At 44.6% G+C, this 19686-nt stretch overlaps 2 protein-coding genes and 1 long non-coding RNA gene across 15 annotated transcripts in view; 2 read left to right on the forward strand and 1 right to left on the reverse strand.

The window, feature by feature from the left end:
- Nucleotides 1-700: 700 nt before the first annotated feature.
- SPACA9 (sperm acrosome associated 9) lies at nt 701-18000 on the reverse strand. Of its 9 annotated transcripts, none has more exons than XM_028716020.2 (5): nt 15479-15600; nt 14960-15155; nt 11216-11371; nt 5699-5901; nt 701-2212 (listed from the first exon to the last, which is right to left on the reverse strand). In XM_028716020.2, the coding sequence occupies exons 3-5, from the start codon at nt 11357-11359 to the stop codon at nt 1819-1821; spliced, it is 741 nt and encodes a 246-aa protein (XP_028571853.1). In that variant the 5' UTR covers nt 11360-11371; nt 14960-15155; nt 15479-15600; the 3' UTR covers nt 701-1818. The 9 variants fall into 9 exon arrangements, with proteins under 9 accessions (XP_028571853.1, XP_028571864.1, XP_028571863.1 ...); XM_028716031.2 differs by having other exon boundaries at nt 15029-15155; nt 15479-15594; XM_028716030.2 differs by lacking the exon at nt 15479-15600 and having other exon boundaries at nt 701-768; nt 2065-2212; nt 14960-15286.
- On the forward strand, nt 2079-13406 carry LOC114589569 (uncharacterized). Its single transcript, XR_003704697.2, has 4 exons — nt 2079-2187; nt 8564-8721; nt 10043-10191; nt 11376-13406. It is a non-coding gene; the product is annotated as an uncharacterized LOC114589569 (long non-coding RNA).
- Nucleotides 15550-19686, forward strand: part of AK8 (adenylate kinase 8) — a 98468-nt gene continuing 94331 nt past the window's right edge. The window contains exon 1 of one of the 5 annotated variants that reach the window (XM_028716017.2): nt 15550-15678. Coding sequence is in view for 2 of the 5 variants with exons in the window: in XM_028716014.2 (XP_028571847.1) it covers nt 17794-17877 (84 nt within the window). In the remaining 3 variants the exon portion in view is untranslated. Of the gene's footprint in view, nt 15679-17713; nt 17878-19686 lie in introns of those variants that run through there. The other 4 variants (XM_028716015.2, XM_028716014.2, XM_028716013.2 and 1 more) reach the window with 4 other exon arrangements.

Below are 19686 nucleotides of genomic sequence, written 5' to 3' on the forward strand. Positions count from 1 at the left end.
GACTATCCCAGGCTAGGAAGTTTAAAGTCATGCAGTATTCTGAAAAGAATAACAGTATATGTTAGAATAACAGGAAATGTTAGAAGAGCCTGGCTGCTGCATCAGGCCAGCGACTCATCTAGTCCAGCATCTTGTTTACACAGTGGCCAACCTAATGCTCCAGTGGGAAGCCAGCCAGCAAGAACTGAGCACAAGAGCATTCTCGCCACTTGTCACCCCCAGCAACTGATACACAGTGGAGTACATATCTAGTAGTCATGATAGCCTTGTTCTCCATGATCTCATCTTTTTTTTTTTTTTTAAGCCATCAGAATTGGTGGCCATCACTGCCTCTTGTGGGAAGGAGTTCCATAGTTTAATGATGCACTGTGTGATGAAATTCCTTTGCCTGTCTGTAATCTCCAAATGGGACAGTCAAAAAGAAGTAGAGGGAGGGTGTCTGGGAAGAGTCTAGGAACTGGATTTGGGCCTAGATTTCCAGTGTGTAATTTGGGGAGATGAAAAAAAAAGTCATAGTAATTAGAAGTGGGGGTACCATGTTGTAGATTTATAGGTTTAAAATGAGGGTGAGGGTAGTCCTGGGTCTGGGGTTCAAGTTTGCCTGTCCCTTCTCTACCACCCCCATCCCTGGGCTCAGCATAATTTTCCTTTAGTAATTTGATCACGAAAACACCTCTATAATTCTAGCAACGAGCTGCACTTGCAGGGGAAACAGCTTTATTCAGAAGCATCTTCCGGCAAGAGGCAAAAAAACAGGAGCTAAGGATCCTGCGAGGAGGGGAAAAAGAAACAATCAGACAAAAGGAGTTGAGTTGTACTGACAAGATCTAATGTTAAAATGCTCCATTTCTTGAAAACAATGGATACTCCCTATCCCACCCCTGGCAGAAGTTGGTGTGAGTTGGTGTGAGCCTGGCATGCTGGAAATGTGTTTTCTTCCTCCTTTTTATGTTTCTGTGAGAAGTCAAGCCCTCATTTTCCCAGAGGTGTTTTAATTTTTTTTTAAAGTGCAATTCTGCCTTGAAAAGTGGTCCAAGTCTCCTGAGGTGACCTGGAATCTTACTTAAGTACAAAAATACTCCTCTCCTGCCCTGTGCTTTTCCTTCTGTGTGTCAAAAAGCTTTACTCAACCAAATTCAGTGCTTCCAGAAACTCAGTGTATTCTGGTTTAACTGGTGCCAGATAGTAGTGAGCTCTAAGTGGGTGTACAAGTTTTTTGTTTCTTTTAAAGCGTATTTCCACCCTCTCAAAAATGTGTAGATGAATCCTCCTTTCTCTGGTTGTTTTACCACCTCTTTCCCCAGCTAAGTAAGTAACCCATGTTAGAGTTATGATTTGGCCAGAGGTTCACACTGGGCAGACATGTAACACTCAAGCCTATAAGAAGTGCAGAAGAGGGGCAGCTGTCAAGGTGAATCAAAACCCTGTGCTCTGATATGGTGACCCACTAACCCTTCCCCTGCCTCCCCACAACTTGAGGTATCATTAAGTGCCTGGCGGACACCACACCAGTATTTGGCGGTGGCCTAATTTCACCACAGTAGGCCATTAATTCTGTAGGCCTGGTCTGCTCTAAAGCTGGGGTTACTCGAACACTGTTGAGTAGGCTAAAGTATCTTCATCTGAGGGTGACCTGCTCCAAGAAAGGGATAAGATAGATCATGCTTGTCGCTACCAAAGCAGATGTATCTCTTTCTTTTCCCCCTCAGGAAAGGGCATAACTGAAGCAAATATAGGGAGACTGTTTTAATCGCCGGATGCTAAGCGAGCAGGCTGCTTTCTTTTTCTTTTTTTGGTCTTTACTCTCTCTCTCTTTTTTTAAAATGCGTGTTTGCCAGGCGGTCTCCAGGGCCCGTCGAGAAACTTCCGGATGGCCCTGCCTAGGCCACCCAGTTGCTTTAGCTTAACCCTCCTGTCCTCCCTCTCCCTGGCCTTTTCTGTCAAGCTAATGTAGGTCTGAGTGCCCTCGGTGATGAAAGCGGGCCGGCCTAAGTGGTCGCGGTCGCCCACACGGCGAATGGGCTGCTCTGCCTGGTTGTAGACGGCGGCCTTCCGGGCACTCACACTGTGTAACATGTTCCGCGGGAGCTTCTCAGTGTGAGCCACCCACTCCTTCATGCTGTCGAGGACGATGGGGATGAGGCTCACCACACCGCCGTAATGGTTCCGGGCTTCATCGCAGCTGAGGTGGTTCACAACATCGTGAGGGTACCTGTTGGACATTTGGGGGTGGCGGGGAGGAGAAGGCCAAAAGGCATTGGTACAGTCAATGGCAGTTCAGTGGTTTGGGTCGTGGGCAGGGCAACTGAGAGCAGAGTTGGGCCCTGGTGTGTTTTTTTAATTTTTTTGATTTATTTTTATTTTTTGCACAGCATCCAGCGAGGGCAGAGTGGCTAAAAATCTTTACAAGGGATATAAAAATAAACGTGTGATCTCATGTGTGTGCTAATAATAAATACAGTGGTACCTCGGGTTACATACGCTTCAGGTTACAGACTCCGCTAACCCAGAAATAGTACCTCAGGTTAAGAACTTTGCTTCAGGATGAGAACAGAAATCGTGCTCCGGCAGCGAGGCAGCAGCGGGAGGCCCCATTAGCTAAAGTGGTGCTTCAGGTTAAGAACAGTTTCAGGTTAAGAACGGACCTCCGGAACGAATTAGGTACTCAACCCGAGGTACCACTGTATAATATTCATGTGCCAGCTGAGAACATTAAGGTCCCAACAGCTAATATCAGTAATAGAAGCACCCATGTGATCTCAGCTGAATTAACCAAATACTTTAAATGTTGAACTTGTACATGTAAGGCAACATGATGTGCATCACGCGACAACTTTGTTGTATTCACACAGAATTCACTTATGAAAACATACAGAGGTGACTGTGCATAATAAGATGAGGCTTTGTTGTCCTACTGTCAATGCACAGAAGCTAATGTTCATACAGAGTCAGAAATAAATGGGAATGCTTGGTTCACAAGCATAAGTTTGCAAGCGGTTTTTCAATGGATGTCAGAAACAATCATAGGCGCCGACTCCATGGGGCTTGAGGGGGCCTGAGCCCCCTCAAAAATTCGTTTGGGGGGGCTCCGCCCCCCCCCAATAATCTCCGGCGCCCCTCCAGCAGAGCGCCATCGCCGCCCCTCCCCCAGCCCAAAATGCACAGGGAGGGGCGGGCTGCATGCCTCCTGCCCTCCCTCCCGAGCAAAAGCTCCACCCAATTTCCTTTGGAGCTGATTAATAGGCGCAGCACGCTCTCCCCTATTCGCTCACGAGGAGGCGGCGCCACTTTATTTGCATATTCATGAGCTTATTTATTATTCATGAGCTTTCCCGGGCCCCCCCAATATTTTTTATAAGTCCGCGTCCCTGGAAACAATGGATAAATAATGATACAACCAAGACAAAAATACATGCAATATAGTCAGGCCCTGGGTCACCTTCTGACCCTCTTGTACTGGATTCCCCTCCACCCTCATCAGCCCTGGTCATGAGTGGCCCTGAAACCCATTACTATTTCTGCAACAGTCCTTGTCTTCAGCATTCTAGAGCTATCCAATCAGCATAAAAGGGGAACTTTTCTGGCACTGATAAAAAGCCTCTTTGTGCTGCTGATTGGAGGCCAATCAGAGTGAAAGGAGGTGAGTCAGCTGCTGAGGATGGTCTCCTAGGGTCCCTCTGGATAAGATGCACTGGAAGGACACCAAGGAGTTGTCCTAAAAGCTGAGCATTTAGGAGCACTGGGAAAAGGTTCCTCACTTTTAAGAGAAGGATGTGCTAGTTCTGTTATGTACAATGGAATGTCAATAAAAACACAACTTAAGTCACTCCAAAATAAGATATTGAAGCACTCAAAATCATTTGGCTGTGTTCATGCACAGAAAACATGGAAATCTGCACCGACTGTTGGAATGCATCCTGCATCATCATCATCATCATCATCATCATCATCATCATCATCATTAAATAATTTTACAAGATAATTTCATAATCTCAAAAGGTGATCCTGCATGAAGGGATCCTGCACTTTTAAATTTTCCACTACTCTACTGTGGCAGTTACAGAACAACCCCCCCCCTTCAACTATTTGTAGGCCTTCCTCCTTGGATTGACAACAGGTCGGAATAGGGGAAAGCCAGGCCCCTTCTGTGTGATACGCCTCTTCCTCCATGTGTCTCAAAGTTAGATCTCTGAGTGAAGCTCTTCAGGTAGTTCTGGGAGAGCTGCCTATATGGAGCACCACACAGCCATTGCCAGTCAGTATAGACCAGCCTTTCTCAACCTTAGGTTCCCAGATGTTGTTGAACTATATCTCTCATCATTCCTAGCTAGCATGACCAATGGTCAGGGATGATGGGAGTTTTAGTCCAACATCATCTGGGACCCAAGGTTAAAAGATGTTGGTGTAGACAGTACTGAGCTAGATGGACCCCAATGGTCTGACTCAATGTAAGGCAGCTTCCTATGTTCTTATATAATGGGGAAGGGCTGTAGGGCAGTTATGGGCAGAAGTTCACAGGTTTAATTCCTGGTGTCTCCAGGTAGAGGCAGGAGAGATCTCTGCCTGAAAAGCTGAAGAGCTTTAGCCAGTCAGTGCAGACTGAGCTATATGGAACAATGATCTGGTTCAGCAGACGACTTCTTATTTACATGATCCTTTTATTCAGAACCAGGAGCACTGGAATCTTATTTAATTATGGGGGAAGGGCTGTAGTTCAATGGTAAAGCATCTGTTCTGCATGCAGGAAGTCCCGGGTTCAATCCCCACCGACATTTCCAGCTAGGGCGGGGGAGGCATCCCTTCTTAAACCCTGGAGAGGTGCTGCTAGTCAGTGTAGACCTGGGCTTTCCAAACTGTGTGTCGGCTGCAGTGTGTAGGTGTGTCATGTGAACACTCCTCGCCCTCCTACTGGGGCTGGAAAGGGGTTTAACCTCTGGTTTGCTAGTAAAACTGAATTACTGTGTTGTGAAATGATGCTTGTCTAAAAGGTTTGTTACCAACCTGAAAAGTTTGGAAAGCTCTGGTGTAGACAATTCTGAGCTGGATGGAGATTCAGCAGAAAGCAGCTCCCTACATGCCTATTTAAATCATCTTTTAATTCAGAACCATCAGGACTGGAATCCTGGCTTTCAGGGGAAATGCCACAACTCGGTGACAGAACATCTTGCTTTGCATGCAGATGATCCCAGGTACAATTCCTGACATTTCCAGGAAGGGCTGGGATATACTCTTATCTGAAACCTGAGGAACCTCTGTGCATCAGTGTAGACAATACTGAGCTAGATGGACCAAAGGTCTGGCTCTGTATAAAGCAACTTCATGTGTTCATCAGGAGCACCTACAGCTCAGTAGTGGAGCACCAGCTTTTCATACAGAAGGCCATAGGTTCAGTCTTTGCCATCTCTAGCTAGGGCTGGGAATGTTTCCTGCCCAAAATCGCAGGGTGTCACTGCCTGCCAGTGTATACAATACTGAGCTAGATGGATCAGTGGGTCTGACTTGGTTTATAGCAGCTTTTTATGCTGCTGTTCAGAATAATGGGGACTGGAATGTTGCTTTGTTTTCAGATGAAGTACAAGACATATGGCAGCTTCCTATGTTGCTATGATGGCATTAGCCAACTTGGCTCCCTCCAGATGTTTTGGGTGACAGTCCCCACCAGCCCCAGCCAGCCCATTCTCTACAAATAAATACCTACTTGGCTCTGATCCCACTGAGGTCATTGCTGTGGCTCACCAACGTTTTGCACTTGTCCAAGAGGGCATTGGTGACACTGTTACCAGGGTGTAGGGATTCCAGCCGTTGGCAAAGTTTGTTCAAGTCGCTGCAGATGCTGAGGAACAGGAGCAGGATACGTTTGTCAGTGGAGTTGTTGCAGTAATGGTCCGTGTAGGTCTGCACCTGCCGGACACACAAGGGGGAAGGAGGGCGAGTTATACCAACTGGCAAGGGCAGGGCCGGAGCTAGCATGGTGGAAGTCTATATGAATTTCAGAATCAGCAGCTCTTTTTTTTTTTAAAGTTGTTAACGGAAAAAACAAGTGCAAAGTTAATAAAATGGAAAGAAAACAAAGTCAAAAGTGTGAAACATAAATCATCACAGCCTCCAAGGACAAAAGTACAAAGACACAGCGCAACTCCAAAGGGATAGTAAAGTTTTCACTTATACAAATATTCCCTTTACAAATAATAAAGATATATAGAGAAGAAAGGTATTCTCCACCTGTGAGGTCCATCATTATTGAGAATAAAGGTTCTGTGTAGTCTTAATTGAGTGTGAGGTTAGGTAGGCAAGAGGCTTAGGTTCAGAGTAAAAGGATGCCTTTATGGCCAGGCGAAAGCATTCAAGGAGGATGCAAAGCAGGGCTATCGGGGAGCATGCTTTGGGAGGGGGGTGTCCAAGGGGCAGATAGAGTGGCCTTGGGGGGCACACCTGGCCTCCAGGCCTGAGTTCCATATCCCTGTCCTAATGGGCTTTGGAAAACGTTCCTGGAACACACAGCCAAAGTTTGTGTGATTCATCTCCTTCCTTGTTTGGATGGGGCTTAACCCAGCCTTCTCTTCCACTGTATGCATGATGGCTGCAGCCAGAGATCCTTCGTCTCTCCAAAGAAGCTTGCAGTTTTTCTGGTTTTAGTTTGTGTTTGAATGATATATCTATATTAGGGTATGCATGGCTTAGAGATTTTTGAACAATTAAGCTTTGGGGAAGGACTGTTGCTCAGTGACAGAGCATCTGCTTTGCCATGCAGAAAGCCCCTGGTTCAATCCTCAATAGCTTCTCTAGGTAGGTCTGGGAGAGATTCCTGCCTGAAACCCCAGAGAGCTGCTGCCAGTCAGTGTAGACAGTACTGAGCTAGATGGGCCAATAGGTCTGATTCAGTCAGCTTCCTACATTCCTAAGCTGTATATAAATGCTTTTAAATAAGCAAAATGATCTAGGTGCCTTGGATAAAATGATCCTCAAAAAAAAAAAAGAAAAAAGATAGTTATACAGTTCTAGCTAAATCCAGGACAACTACCAGGAACTAGGACATTGAACCTGCAAAAAGGAGCTATTTCCTAGTCCTGACAATTGTTTGGAGACAAATACTGTCACCTCTTGTGCTTATATTTTTTTGTTACTTTGCCTTTTCCACGCAAGAGAATGCAAACAGGGTGGGGTGGGGGGGTTGTTGCAGGGAAAAGATAATGGGGTGCAGAGGTTGCTGGCTTCAATCCGGTTCAGGCCGGTCACCTGCTGCAAATCTGTATCCTCAATTGGCTGCTTGGCAGTCTCGGGTCAGCCGTTAGTGGACAGGCAAGCTCACTGCGCAACAGAAGCCACTCACAGTGGCTCTGCTTAATTGAGTCCCGGGATGACAGACTCAGCGGAAAAGGGCCAAGGTTGCCCAGGCAGGTCTGAGTGAACTCCCCTCCTCCTTCCTTTTTAAGTGGCCCCACCAGATTTTGAGCTTGGCCACATCGCCAAGATGGAGAGCTGTTGCCACGTACATTCCCTAATGGAAGGAATAGATCAAAATAACTGTGCATGTTACTTGCTGGAGGGTCTCTGAGGATGCCCGTTCCTTCCCAAAAGGTGGAAGGCAGATGCTTGAACCTTTGACCATTCCTGGTTGTTAAAGAATCTTTAGCTGATTCCTCACACCTGTGCTTTACTACTACTACAAAGTGCTCTGTCTGAAGTACCTTATTTATCTTGGGGAACCTTATTACGACAGCCTGGCTTAGTAGGCCTGTGAGTGTGTGTGTGTGTGGCCCAACTTACAAGTGGGGAGGTTAAAGGACAGAGAGAAGCAGCACTTTAAGGCAGACTTTCCCCAACCTTGGGTCCCCAGATGATGTTGGACTACAATTCCCATCATCCATGTTCAGGGCTAGCTCCCTGATCACTGACCACGCTGGCTGGGGTGGGTGCGTGGGGCTGATAGGAATGTAGTCAATAACATTTGGATGGCGCCACTTTGGCTACCTGTGACTTAACTACATATGTATTACACGTTAGGCCAGTTGTCTGCAATCTGGTATCCTGTGGGGAAGGGTTGTGGCTCACCTGCTTTGCATGCAGAAGGTCCTGGGTTCAATCTCTGGCATCTCCAGGTAGGGCTGGGAACCCTAGAGAGCCACTGCCAATCACTGTAGGCAATACTGAACAAGATGGACCAAAAATATGATTCAGTGAAAAGGCAGCTTCTAATATCCCTGTTTAATTCAGCCTCTGCTGCAAATGACTTCAAGCAGCAGAGCAAAGGTTCAATCCCCGGCATCTCCAGGTAGGGCTGGGAGAGGCTGACTGTCTGAAACCCTGGAGGGCTGCTGCCAGCCTGTGGGGAGCTAGACGGACCATGTGTTTTTAACTTCTTAGACTCATTCAGCCTCTAACTTAAAAATATAATAATTTTGGAAGGAAATAAGCCATTCACATTCCACTGTATGCGTGTGTTTTAATTTTTTTCTTAGTCTTAAGTATATTTAATATACTTGCAACATTCTGAATATCGTTTTTTCTTCTTTCTGCCGAAGATCATTTGGATGAACTTGAACTGAGCTTGCTTGTTTTTCAGAGGGATGAAGATGAACAGAAACTAGTTCCTGTTTGGACATGCCACACCTGAGCAAGAACTACTTGGTTTTCAAAAAATTACCTTTCCAAGTTCTGGACATCTAGAGTATGAGTATACATGGAGAGATGGAAGGCGAAGAAAAAAATGGATTTGAGCAGGTAGGAGGGGACAAATATACATGGCGACCCAGAAAGAAACAAATATTTGGATTTGGCTGGGGTGGAGGGAACAATATGCTGTTGCTTGGTACTCCTGTCTGCTTGTTTCTGCACTTCTGCCTTAACTGTACATTTGTAAATAAGCAGATTATCACAAAGAGAATAAAGGGCTCCATAGCACTTTCCTCTTTTTTTAAAAAAGACTACTCTGTAAACATTGTAAAGGCTTCCCTTGGGAAAGGGATAACTTTGAAATGACTAGCAAGAGATCAGCCTGCTTTTAAAAAAGCATGTTGTTCAAGTGGAATGCTTATTATGTGACTCCCCTTCCCCAGGTCTAAATGTTATTGCGAACTGGAAGTGTGAAAAATGAGGTTGTTTTATTTATTTATTTTTAAAAGAGAAATATTCCAAGACTGATCACTTAAGAGCTGACACATTTTTCCACGTTAGTACAACTCAGAAAGAATCTGTGTGTCCCCCAAGGAGGGAGAGGCAGGGTCTTCATTCATCATTCCACTTTTGACACATAGCCATTATTTTTAATAGGCGGTTTCCAAAGTTATAGTTACACCATGGGGACGCACACTGTGGGGTGAGGGAAAGTGGTGTGTGTGTGTGTGTCAGAGAGAGAGAGAGAGAGAGAGAGAGAGAGAGAGAGAGAGAGAGATGGGAAAAGGCTGTTGCTATAATACATTATGGATTCCAGATTTACCAAGGAGCAGAGAAGGACAGTATGTCCTCAATCATCTATGAAAAAGAGATGGTTATGATGGATTAACTGCATTCCTTTCAATGGGCCAAAGGATTTATTAATTGCACTCAAGGATAGGTGAACCCAAAATCTATGTTGCTGGATACAGTTCCCAAACACTACTGTTGGTTGCTGGTTTGAAAACTATGGTTGTTGAGAAGAAAACAGCACATAGGGTTTATAATTTTCACTGTGAAGATGTGAAACTGTTTCCAACTCTCTTGCTTTCATTGTAATCAGGGGTCAGCAAACTTTATCAGCAGGGGGCCGGTCCACTGTCCCTCAGACCTTGTGGGAGGCCGGACTATATTTTGAAAAATAATAATAAATGAATGAATTTCTATGCCCCACAAATAACCCAGAGATGCATTTTAAATAAAAGGGCACATTCTACTCACGTAAAAATACGCTGATTCCCAGACCATCCGTGGGTCGGATTTAGAAGGCGATTGGGCCAGATCCGGCACCCGGGCCTTAGTTTGCCTACCCATGATTGCAATGCTAGAGTTTGTGGGTAGACACCAAGTCTATGTTTTGTTTTAGTTAGCATACTATGTTTGTTCCTAGAATCAGAATTGTAGAGTTTGAAAGGAGCCCCAAGTTTCATCTAGTCCAGCCTCCTGCAATGCAGAAATCTCAACTAAAGCATCCCTGACAGATGACCATCCAACCTCTGCTTAGAAACCTCCAAGGAAGGAGAATCCACCAGCTCCCAAGTGAGTCTTTTCCACAACCCTTACCATCAGAAAGTTCTTCCTAATGTTTAGTTTTAATCTCCTATTTTGTAATTTGGGTCCATTGGTTCGGGTCTTTATTTTATGTTTGTATAAGTCCTCCCCCCTCCCTCTCCCCAAATCCAGTAAAGATATATAGGAAGGTTTGGTTGACATGGGCTCTCCTTTCCTTTTTACATGATTAACTAAAAAAGCAAACAATGTTTGGATCTTTATGTTAAAACCTTGTAATTTATTTTGCAAACATCCATAATGGATATGTTTTAGAAATGGTATACACTACGGAAGTCTTCATTTTTTGTTTTTTGTTTTGTTTTGACAACTGTAATTTTTTCTTTCTTCTTTTTATGTGTTTTAAAATTTAATAAAGATTAATGGGGGGGGAGGGAAATCAGGGGGAAGAGAAAAAAACTAGGAAGGGTGAATCTGTCCATTTCAGTGTATCGGTTTCAATTCTCACCATCAGTTTGCAATTATTATTTTTAAGTCCTCATGAAAATTCATAAGCATTTTAGTGCAAATTTATCCTAATATATATGCAATATTGTCTAAATATATGATTTTCCTCTAATGTGATGCATTTTGCATGCACTTTTCATTTATATTATGTACATTTATGCACTCTTCACCCTAGTTATGTTCATAATTTCTTGGCGCATTTTTGGACCTGCATCACACAATTCAGAGAAGCACAGATTTCGAAGGGAGGCTGCATTTCGGTTTTCCAAAATTGCACTGGAAAGTATGCATTACGTAGAGTCACCTATAAACACAGAGAAACCTAGGAAGCTGCCTTACACAGAGTCAGGCCCTTGGTACATCACTGTCTATACTGACTGGCAACGACTCTCCAAGGTTTCAGGGAGGAATCTCTCCCAGCCCTACCTGGAGATGCCATGGCGGATTGAACCTGAGACCTTCTGTAACCAAAGCAGATGCTTTACCACTGAGCTATGGCCTGAAGTGGATTTCTCCCTCATCCCCTAGTTCTGGGATCTCTCCATACCTGTCCGATGCTTGACACAGGCTTGATTTTGTCATGGGCATTCTCTCGGGTGTGTTCCAGTGCAGTAATGAAGGTGAACTGCTGTTGCTGGAAGATCTTGTAAGTCTGTTCGATGTTCCGCAGGCTCTCCTTGATTTCATTCATTTTCCCCTGCTCCTAGGATTTGGAAGAAACAAGGAGACATTTGTTCAATCTCTTCACCAAGCTGTGAGTCGTAAAGGGCCTCTCCCTGCAAGGCCCTTTCCATCTGGCTTAGCGGGTAGGGCCCAGACTCACCAGCTCTTCTAAAGAGGCTCCTGTGAGACCAGAGGGACATCGCTATGCCCGACAACAACTATTGGATTCTTTTGCCCCATCTTTTTGTGCCTGCCTAACAGCCGTGTCATGCTTATAATATTTTATTCTCTTGTTAATTATGCTGTTTTAAATGTGCATTTTATATTTGACTTTCCTTAGCAATGCTTTCTTTTGAAATGTTTAAGATTTTTTTTGTTAACTTTGTTTGTGTTAAATATGTATTCTGTAGTTGACCTCCTTTGTAGTTTTATTTTGAAATCTTCAAGATATTTTAGTTTTCTGTTAATTATGTTGCTTTGACTGTATACTCTAAATTTTACTTTCCTCAGATTGTTTTATTGATGTTTTAATATTCTATAAACCGCTTTGAGATTTTTCTTAAAAATATTAAGTGGTATAGAAATGAAACAAACAAACAAACAAACAAACAAACAAACAAACAAACAGGCTTTTATAAAGCCAGTACATGCCTTATAGTTGTGATCGCTATTTCCTTACATAATTACCTGCATAAATGTTGACACCTGCATTGTCCTCTTGCACTCTCTGAATGGAATAAGATCTAGTACTTTTTATTTTCTATTTGTTCATTGAATTATTATAGCCTATATTCCCCCTTTCCCACAAAAGAAACTCAAGAGAGCATGCATGATACGTACTTCCCCACCTCATTTAATCCCCACAATAACCCTGATGGGGATGGATTGAGGATTAAATCCGTAAATTAAAATTTAAACCCCTTGTCCCATGTGTGTGGAAGAAATATGAGAGTAAACAGGCTATGAAGCCCTTTTAGCAGAGTGAAAACACTTACGTGCTTTTGCAGCTTACTGGAAGATAAGGATTTGACAATTACACCTATTATCCCTGTTTATTTTTGGTTTGCTGAGCATTCTTCCCTCTCTGTCCCCATTGTTAAGATTGAACCACATGTTTTAGTAAAAACAAAAAGGTTTACTTACATTTCAATGCAGGCAGCAAATACTTCAAAGTGGTTTGCAGGTAATAATACTTAGTTACAAAATACAAAATAGGTTTCCAAAATGGAGTCAGTACATTTCCAAACACAATTTAAAGTGTTGGTGCTGACCTTTAAAGCCCTAAACGGCCTTGGCCCATTATGCCTGAAGGAGCGTCACCACCCGCATCATTCAGCCTGGACACTGAGGTCCAGCACCGAGGGCCTTCTGGCGGTTCCCTCACTGCGAGAAGCCAAGTTACAGGGAACCAGGCAGAGGGCCTTCTCGGTAGTGGCACCCGCCCTGTGGAACACCCTCCCATCAAATGTTAAAGAGATAAACAACTACATGACTTTTTAGAAGACATCTAAAGGCAGCTCTGTATGGGGAAGTATTTCATATTTATTGTGTTTTTATATTTTTCTGGAAGTCACCTATAGTGGCTGGGGCACCCCAGGCAGATGGGTAGCATACAAAAAAGTCAAATTATTAGCCTACCTTGCAGGGTTGTTGTGAGGATAAAAGGGGGATAACTGTGTACACTGCTGAACTTCTTGGAGGAAAAGTGGGGTGGAAGTATAACAACAAATAAGGATAACAAACAGCCCTATCCTGAGTTTTGTCTGTTGGTCATGCTAGAGTGTGACCAAAATGATAAAGAATGTGGAATAAGTTTTTCCCCCTTTCCCCCACATGCCAGGTTACCTCCCGTAACTTCTGAATATACAGTCAGCAGACTGCAATCTTCTAAAATACTTAATATGTGTTTGCTTCATATCCCACCCATCTTCTCATTTGATGGAGAAGCTTGATCTTAACACTAACGACTTCCCAGGTGGTTCGATTATTGGTGCTTATCCATTTGCGGACACCCGAAGCTATCTTGCCATAGAAGAGCCCAATTGCAAGATGTGTGTGTGTGTGTGTGTGTGTGTGTGTGTGTGTGTGTGTTTAAAGGGAGAGTGGGAAAGATATATCACAATCTAACTCTGCAGCCCCTGATCCCCAAACAGTAAGTCAATATGGTTGTAATGATACAGCAGAAACAGACCTCCAGTCCAGAAAAGACTGACTGACAATCAGGTGCCATAAACCCTAGTGAGTCGATTGTAAACATAATGCGGCAATGCATCAACTGTGATGCCATGAAAAGACCGAGGGGACAGAAGCCTCCTCTTGGCTAGCATAAAACAGTGGCCCAAGTGACTTCAGATTTCCTCCTGGTCATTAAATGCAAAGGCTAGCTTGATGGACATTGGAATAAGGGGCCCCTGCAGCTGATGTTAACCTTTGCTTGCTTGCACCTATTGGGGGAGACAGGATTCTAGAAGTGGTGGTGGTTTTTCTAGCATGGATCATTCACATTTCTAAGCTGAGATTGGGGGGGCACATTTATAGGATGTGCTGTGGCTCCCTATCTAGATTGGTAGGGGGTTAGGTTTGCCAGATCTTTGGGTCTGATGTGGAGTCTCCAGATTTTCACTGGTCCCCTCCAAGTGGAAGGTGGAGAGGGCATGTGCATGTGTGTAGGTAGGTAGAGGGAGGATGTAGGGAATATAACCTTGGCACAAGGGCCAGGGTTGCGTATCAACTCCTTCAAAAGTAGGCAGGTCAGAAACTGAACACTGATGCCCAGAATGGTTTGTACAGTATAAGAATTAGCTAGTCTCATTCACTTACCTCCTTCCTGAGAGGAGTGTCTAGGAAAGGTATGGGACATTGTACTGTTAGAAATTCGGACACACCAACAGAGTCTTTAATGGTGCATCTAAAATAGATCTATTCAATGTGGGATGTTTATTCTCTTATGTAAACTTGACTGGCACAGCCCACTGAACTTCCTGTTTTACAGGTAAACATGCAGAGAACTAAATTTATTGAGCACTAAATTGACTCTTCTACATGCAATAGTTGTTCTATGGTGCATTGCACACTATGTTGCTTCCCCCTCCCGTTCTTCAGTATCCTTAATTATTTTTACCATCGTTTTTGCTGTATTTTGCATTTGTTTATGTCTGCAACCCTTCTGTTACAACAAAAAATAATAAGTTGCTGTTTTGAACATCTCCTGCCCCTGATTTGAAGGAGGTCAGCCCAGAGCAGTGACTTGTACAGAGACACAACAGGCACCCACTTCTTAGAGCAGGCAAATCTGCTTTGTTCCTGCACCAGGAGGTATTGAATGCAGAGATATACTGTACCTGGTTCAGGGACCGAGCAGAGTTACCTAGCCCTAGCAGACGCAGACTGAATGTCAGCCCAGAGCAGCAACATACCGGACAGCCTTTTCGTTATTCCCCGGATTCCCAGGAACCTTTTGTTGTTTAACCTGTTTTGATTTACAGTTCTCTTCTGGCACAGAAGTTTGAGAACTGGAGACCAACTGAATAAACTGAGTTACACCAGTAGGGTGCCCTTCTGGGCTTTGCAGTTCTTCCCAGAGAGATGGGTCTGTGTGTCTGTGTGCCTTAGATCAGGCTTCCCTAACCTGGTGCCCTCCAGATGTTTTGGACTGCAACTCCCATCAGCCCGGCAGGGGAGATGCTGGTGGTCGAACCTGAGACCTTCTGTCTGCCACGACGCCGCTCTGACACTGACCTCCGGCCCCTTTCCCGTTCAAACGCCGTTTTAGAATGTTCTCAGCGCAAAGCGCGCGCGTCAACTCCGCAGCCTTCCCAAGAACCCTGTGAGGTAGGTCGGAGACAGGAATGTCATTAACTTGTCTCTCCGACTGCAGCTTCAGGCTTCCTCCTCCCTCCGCTCCTTTCCCCGATTGTGCATGTCCCGAAGCCGCCTCCGCCGCGGGCGCTGGCTGTTGTTGGCACTCGCCGGCTCCTTGCTGGAGGCAAGCGGCCGGAGCAATTGTTACACGCGTCACCCCGGGCAACCGGGGTGTGTGTACGCGTGTGCACGTGGCCGCGGGAGGCTCTGCTGACGCAGCCGGCACGCCTCCCTGTCCAGGGCCACCCAACCCCATCCTACCCTCTCCCAGTCCCACCCGACCCACCTACAGTTGGGAGAGGAGGGGGTCGGCTGCTTTTTCTGGAGATATTTTGGAGTGCGAGGAGATAGGATTTGGACGAAGCGCCGCGCTCCCAGTGGAGCCTCCACGCTCAGACGTAGTCTACCTGTGGGGACCAGCGACCGGGAACCTCTTCTTCCCCGCCCCACTCACCACGTGAGCTTTCTTTAGTCTGTTGCAGGAAGGTAATGTGAAATTACAGTACAAAATTACAAAAAGTGATAACGAAAGGGTTCGTGCGCTGGGAGCCAGCCAGCCATCCCTGCTTCCTGGATATTCCATGCTTTTTTCTCCCTCCACGTTCCCCATCTTTTTGTGGCCATGGAACATTCTTGTAATCATTAGACTGCTTTGGGAGGTGGGGTTCCTCTCCTAAAGTGTATAATAATTAATAATTAATGCAGAATAAAGATTTGTTCAATTTCCATAATGGTTGAACAATCAGGAGAGGGAGAAGCCATGGCTGTTTTAAGTAGTATAATTAGGGTTGCCATGTTTCAAAAAGTAAAAAGTCAGGACACCCCAGAGGTTGTTGAGCTTTTTTTAAGGAACCCCCCAAAAAATTTATTGAGCTTTTTAAAGACAAAGCGCCACCCTTCGTCCCCCCCCCTCTACATCAATTCCGCCTTTGATACTGCTTTAAATGTATAGTACGGATTGGGCTTGCCAGGATCATAGACCCACTCTATCACAAAACTCATATATGACCTTGATCAAAATCTCTCAGCCTGACCTGCCTCAAAGGATGGCTGTGAGTATAAAATGGGGGTCAGAAGTACCTGCTGAATTTTCAGTCCACCATGGATCAGTCGGGATGGTGGGAGGGGAAAACTTGGGTGCCCAGCCAGAAATAAATTATTTATTCTTTATTTATTTCATAAAGTTTTAACACTGCTTGATTGTAAAAACCTCAAAGCAGTTTACAAAAGTTAAAACAGTAAAATCAAGAAAAAATCAGAACCATATTTCATAACATAGGAAAGTTAAAATACTAAAACAAAGTAAAATTACCTCAACTTTTAAAGCATCTGGGTAGACTTGTTTAAACAAGAAGGTTTTTAGTAACTGCCAAAAAGAGTACAGTGAAGGTGCCTACTTGATATCTATAGGCAGGGGGTCCCAAAGTGTAGGCGCTGCCACTCTAAACAATCGAGTTCTTACAAATGTGGAATAGGTATTATGTGGCACCTGAAGTAGTGCCAAAGCAGTTGAGTGGGCACATGTGGGGTAAGTCAATCTCATAGGTAAATTGGTACCAAGGTAAGGATTTTATATTAGTAACACCTTGGCCTGGTAGGAAGTCAGCAACTAGTGCTGCTCTCTGAGTGCAGGCCTCACACCTGTCAGCAATCATGCTGCAGCATTCTGTACCAACTGCAACTTCTGAGGCAAGTGTGAGAGAAGTGCCACAGAGTACATTACAGTAATCCAGTCTCGAATGCATGAACAACTGTGGCAAGGCTTTCATGGTCCAGGAATGGCTGCAGCTGTTGAACCAGCTGCAGTTAGTATAAAGCAGTTCTAGCCACTGAGGCTACCTAATAAAAACATTTATGGATATCCGAGGGAGTATTTAGACACCACACCCAGCAGGCACAAAGTCACCTCAACATGGTCTTTCTTATTATTTTGAGATATTTCTTCTTCCGTAACCATAACCTCTAACCAACAGTTGGTTGAGCATAGTGGTGTTAACACCAAGGTTGCAGGTTCAATCCCTGAATGGGGCAGCTGCACATTCCTGCATTGCAGCGGATTGGACTAGAATGATCCTCAGGATCCCTTCCAACTATACAGTTCTATGATATAGTATTTATGTCTAAATTTTCATTTATACTAATGAATTAACATATGCAGATATGTGCCCTTCCCTTTTCCCTGTTTTTTGTGCGCGCGCATTTTTTCTTTGTTAGTGATGCTTTTGTTATCCTAGCAGAACGATACATATTACACACACACGTATATCTATCTATCTATCTATCTATCTATCTATCTATCTATCTATATGCGTCTTAATGAGTAGCTGAAATGTGATGTGTGGTCCTTTTCACACGATGAGGTAAATGGCCCGATTTAGAAACTATCTCAATCCTGTAACCAGTTAGCCGTTACTGTCCCTTTAAAGGTGCAGGGAGTGTGATGGAGATGATAGCTTCGTCGCTATCTGATGACATACACTGCCTTTGCACGAACTAGCAAGCCTACATCTATGAGGGGGTGATGCCAAATCTGGCGGCCATGGGTTTTGTCACTCTCTAGTGACGTTCTTCCTTTAGCGACGAGCTGTTGCTAGGGCAGCCATGGACGCCACTAAGAGACCTATACATATCCCTCCGCAGATGGGGCTCTACGCGGAGAAACACCGCCTCCACCAAATTATGCAGGTGAGGGGATGCTTGGCGCAGGCGACTTGAAGGGAATAAACGGCCCGCAGAATATAAAACTTACAAGGGAGCTGTCCGAGCGGGACGGGATATGTGAGAGTTCGATAATTCCCGGCAACCACCGAGGGAGAGGGAGCCTATTAGACTACAGTTCCCAGCATGCTCTAGGGCAAAAGGAGGACGTTCCACCTATGTTGGACTCCAGCTACCATCAGCCCCAGCTGGCATTGGTAATGGTGAGGGATGATGGGAGTTGTATTTCATTTCCCCCATTCCTGCTCTGGGGAAATGCAGTAGCTAGATTAGCATAGGGTATTTGTCCACCCTGCATTTATAGGTCAGAGTGAGCGCTGATGATTTGCTCTTTCATTTTTATTTTATTGAAAAAGTGTTATGAGCCTGAAGGTGGTGATGTGATTGTTATAAGCTGCACCCACAAAGGATCTTGGGAAGTGTAGTTTTCTCTTCACAGAGCTACAGGTCCAGCTACCCTTAATAAACTACACTTTCCAGGATTCTTTGGGAAGGGAGAAATAAGTTTTAAATATATTGTGTGGATCTGCCTATAATATCCATAAAATTCAAAAAAGTTAGAGAAATATAATTCATCACAATATTCAATATATAATAATAAATAATTGTACAGGCAATGGCTATATCGCACAGTGGTTCCATTTCCAGCCCCAACACACGTCAGTGGAGTGGAGTGCACATAAAAAGGTAAAGGTAAAGGACCCCTGGACAGTTAAGTCCAATCAAAGGCAACTGTGGGATTGCGACGCTCATCTCGCTTTCAGGCCGAGGGAGCTGGCGTTTGTCCACAGACAGTTTTCTGGGTCATGTGGCCAGCATGACTAAACCACTACTGGTGTATGGAGGACCGTGATGAGTTCCAGAGTGCACAGAAATGCCGTTTACCTTCCCGCCGCAGCGGTACCTATTTATTTACTTGCACTGGCATGCTTTTGAACTGCTAGGTTGGCAGGAGTTGGGACAGAGCAACGGGAGCTCACCCCATTGTGGAGATTTGAACCGCTAACCTTCCGATCAGCAAGCCCAAGAGGCTCAGTGGTTTACACCACAGCACCACCCTGCCACTGTTCTTTCCTCTTCCAGGTCCAAAAGGACTCACATGTTGGTAATCACTCATCATTTGGACCTGCCTAAAATGATTGCTGCCTATATATAAAGCAGAAGCATGTGATCTATTGTTAACTTGTGGATCCCAGCCACAATAAGGAGAAAGGATAATGAACTTTGGCTAATGAACTGGAGCATCAGGGCAGTTATAATCCACTGCTGGGAAGGAAACCTGTAGCCCTCTGGATTTTGCTCCAACTCCCATCAATCCCACTCAATATGGCTGATGCTCAGGGATGATAGGAGTTGTAGTCTGACAATATTTGGATGGCTACAGGTCCCCATTCCTGATCGAAGAAGTAGCACGCAATAGATGGAAGAAGCCCTTCATTTAGAAGAGTCATTCCCTCACGAGATGAGGGAATGCCTCTTCTTAGATCAGGGCAGAGAAACTGTCGATTCTCCATACATTATTGCACTCCAACTCCCATCAGGCCCAACCAGCATGGCTGATAGTTAGGAATGGTGGGAGAGAGTTCAGTAACATCTGGAAGGACAGAAGTTCCCCATTTATTCTCTCTTCCTTTCAAAGTTTACAGGCTAGATCTCTGGGGATGATAACCAATGATCCTGGTTTTATTGGCAACCTGGTGGTTTTAATAATAGAAAATAAAATGCAAATAATAATAATAAGAAGAAGAGTTTGGATTTGATATCCCGCCTTTCACT

This window comes from Podarcis muralis, chromosome Z (genome assembly GCF_964188315.1).
Source record: "Podarcis muralis chromosome Z, rPodMur119.hap1.1, whole genome shotgun sequence".
In the NCBI taxonomy this organism is placed as follows: domain Eukaryota; kingdom Metazoa; phylum Chordata; class Lepidosauria; order Squamata; family Lacertidae; genus Podarcis; species Podarcis muralis.